This window comes from Cetorhinus maximus, chromosome 23 (genome assembly GCF_964194155.1).
Source record: "Cetorhinus maximus chromosome 23, sCetMax3.hap1.1, whole genome shotgun sequence".
NCBI lineage: Eukaryota > Metazoa > Chordata > Chondrichthyes > Lamniformes > Cetorhinidae > Cetorhinus > Cetorhinus maximus.
Genome location: NC_135901.1, coordinates 23543283 through 23546335, shown reverse-complemented (window position 1 = coordinate 23546335; position 3053 = coordinate 23543283). Strand labels below are relative to the sequence as shown.

The 3053-nt window shown below is 45.6% G+C and overlaps 1 protein-coding gene across 1 annotated transcript; it reads left to right on the top strand.

The window, feature by feature from the left end:
• The first annotated feature begins 817 nt into the window (after positions 1-817).
• Positions 818-2624, top strand: LOC144696948 (uncharacterized). Its single transcript, XM_078568665.1, has one exon. The coding sequence runs from the start codon at positions 818-820 to the stop codon at positions 2240-2242; it is 1425 nt and encodes a 474-aa protein (XP_078424791.1). The 3' UTR covers positions 2243-2624.
• The last annotated feature ends 429 nt before the right edge of the window (positions 2625-3053 follow it).

Genomic DNA, 3053 nt, shown 5'->3' with positions numbered 1-3053 from the left:
TCGTTAAAATAAAAACAAAAATTGCTGGAAAAACTCAGCAGGCCTGACAGCATCTATGGAAAGAAAGATGGAGTTAACGTTATGAGTCCGTATGACTTCTTCAGAAGTCGAGAGTCATTCGGACTTGAAACATTAACTCTGTCTTTCTCTCCACAGATGCTGTCAGACCTGCTGAGCTTTTTTCCGGAAATTTTTGTTTTTGTTTCAGATTTCCAGCATCCGCAGTATTTTGCTTTTATCTTGGTCTTTAAAATGCTCATTAGGATGGGCAGGTCGATGCGGACAGAATGTTTCCACTTGTTGGTCTGTCCAATGCTGGAGGTCTTGTGTACACAATGGTTACAAATAAATCCAACAGGAAAACTGGAGATATTTCTTTCCTCAGACAGTAATTAAAATGTGGAACTCGCTACTACAGTAAGTGGCTGAGAAAAATACTTGAGACTCTTTCAAAAAGAAATTAGATGAGAACATGAGAGAAAAGGGATCAGAAAGATCAGCTGAAAGGCTGAGATTAGGTTGGCAGAATGGGAGGAAATTCGTGTGGAGTAGAAACTCCAGTACAGACGAGATAAACCGAATGGCCTGTTTGTGTAATGTATACAGTGTAATTCTTTGTAAACTTATTTTACAGGGTAATAGAAGAGGAGGATCTGCAGACAGGAATATCTAATCAAACCTCACGTCTGACAGAGTCAGCTGGGTCATTGGGATCTGAAGATTTGTATATCTGAAGGGATTTAATTGACTATCTCAACTGGAAACTGGTGAGAGGCTGTTCACCTCTTTTGTGAAGGGATTGATAGAGCTGGTAAACATGCTGACACGACAGCGAGCTCACAATAGTGAGAGGCTGTTCACCTGCTCTGCGTGTGGGAAGAAATTCATGTGTTCATCCAACCTGCAGGCACACCAACTCGATCACGTTGATGAGAAGCCTCTTCAATGCTCTGACTCTGGGAAAAGTTTTGAAACCTCTGAGGAACTGGTCCAACACCAGCAAGTTCACACTGATGAGAGACCGTTCAGCTGCTCCCACTGCGGGAAGAGGTTCAGGCTGTCCTCCTGCCTCGCAGAGCACCAGCTCCTTCACACTCACGAGAGGCCATTTAGCTGCTCCCACTGTGGGGAGTCGTTCAGTGAGTCAGTGCATCTCACTGAGCACCAGCGAGTTCACACCAAGGACAGGCCATTCAGCTGCTCCCAGTGTGGGAAGGCATTCACTCAGTTTTCAAGCTACACTAAGCACCAACTGGTTCACTCAGATGAGAGACCTTTTAAATGCTCCGAATGTGAGAAAACCTTTAAAAGAAGCATTGATCTGCTGAGGCACCAGTGCATTCACACTGGGGAGAGGCCGTTCCCCTGCTCTGTGTGTGGAAAAAGATTCATTCATTCTTTCCACCTTCTGACACATAAGCGTGGTCACACCGGGGAGAGACCATTCATCTGCTCCGTGTGTGGGAAGGGTTTCATTCGGTCATCCAGCCTTCTGATGCACCAACGGGTTCACACCGGGGAGAGACCATTCACCTGCTCCGTATGTGGCAAGGGATTCACTCGTTCAAACCAACTTCTGATACATAAACGAGTTCACACGGGAGAGAGACCGTTCACCTGCTCCGTGTGTGGGAAAAGATTCACTCAGTCAGCTAACCTGCGGACACATCAGTCGGTTCACACTGGGGAGAGGCCGTTCATCTGCTCTGTGTGTGGCAAGAGTTTCTCTCGTTTGTCCTACCTTGAGGTACATGAGCGAGTTCACACCGGTGTGAGGCCGTTCACCTGCTCCACGTGTGGGAAGAGATTCGTTCATTCATCCCATCTGGTGAGACACCAGCGCAGTCACACTGGAGAAAGGCCGTTTACCTGCTCTGTGTGTGGGAAGGGATTCACTTGTTCATCTTATCTGGTGAGACACCAGCGCATTCACACGAGGGAGAGGCTATTCACCTGCTCCTTGTGTGGGAAGGGATTCCCTGATTCAACCCACCTGTTGAGACACCACCGCATTCATATGGGGTTGAGGCCGTTCTCCTGTTCTGTGTGTGAGAAGGGATTCACTAATTCATCCAACCTGCTGAGACACCAACGCATTCACACTGGGGAGAGGCCATTCACCTGCTCCGTGTGTGAGAAGAGATTTACTCGGTCATCCGACCTGCTAAGACATAAGCGAGTTCACATGTTACCAGAAAAGTTGGATTCAGTTGTTGATGCTGAGGATCACATCCAGAACTGAACCTTTTCTCCTTTCTAACTCTAGATTATTTCAGTTTTCATACCTTCAGTTACTCTTATGGACAAGTCCCAGCTCCCCGTACCTCCTAGAGTGTCTCAACTTTTTACGATTTACATCAATGACTTAGATGAGGGGAGTGAAGACATGGCAGCTAAATTTACAGAGGACACAAAGATAGGTAGGAAAGTATGTTGTGAAGAGGACATGAGGAGGTTGCAGATGGATATAGGTAGGTTGAGTGAGTGGACAAATATCTGGCAAACGGAATTTAATGTGGGAAAATGTGAAGTTCACTTTGGCAGGGAGAATGAAAAAGCAGAGTATTACTTAAATGGAGAACGGCTGCATAATTCTGAGGTGCAGAGGGATCTAGGTATTCTAGTACATGAATCACAAACAGTTAGTTTTGGTTCATTTGCAGGTACAGCAAGTAATTAAGAAGGCTAATGGAATGCTATCCTTTATTCCGAGAGGAATTGAACATAAATGTCAGGGTTTCACGCTTCAGTTATACAGGACATTGGTGAGATTGCACCTTGAATACTGTATACAGTTTTAGTCTCCTTATTTAAGGAAGGATAGAAATACATTGGAGGCGGTTCAAAGGAGGTTTACTAGATTGATACCTGGAATGAGTGGGTTGTCTTATGAGGAAAGGTTGGACAGACTGGGCTTGTTTCCACTGGTGTTTAGAAGAGTGAGGGGTGATTTGATTGAAGTATACAAGATCCTGAACGGCCCTGACAAGGTGGACGTTCAAAGGATGTTTCCTCTTGTGGGTGAGTCCAGAACTAGGGGGCTCTGTTTTAAA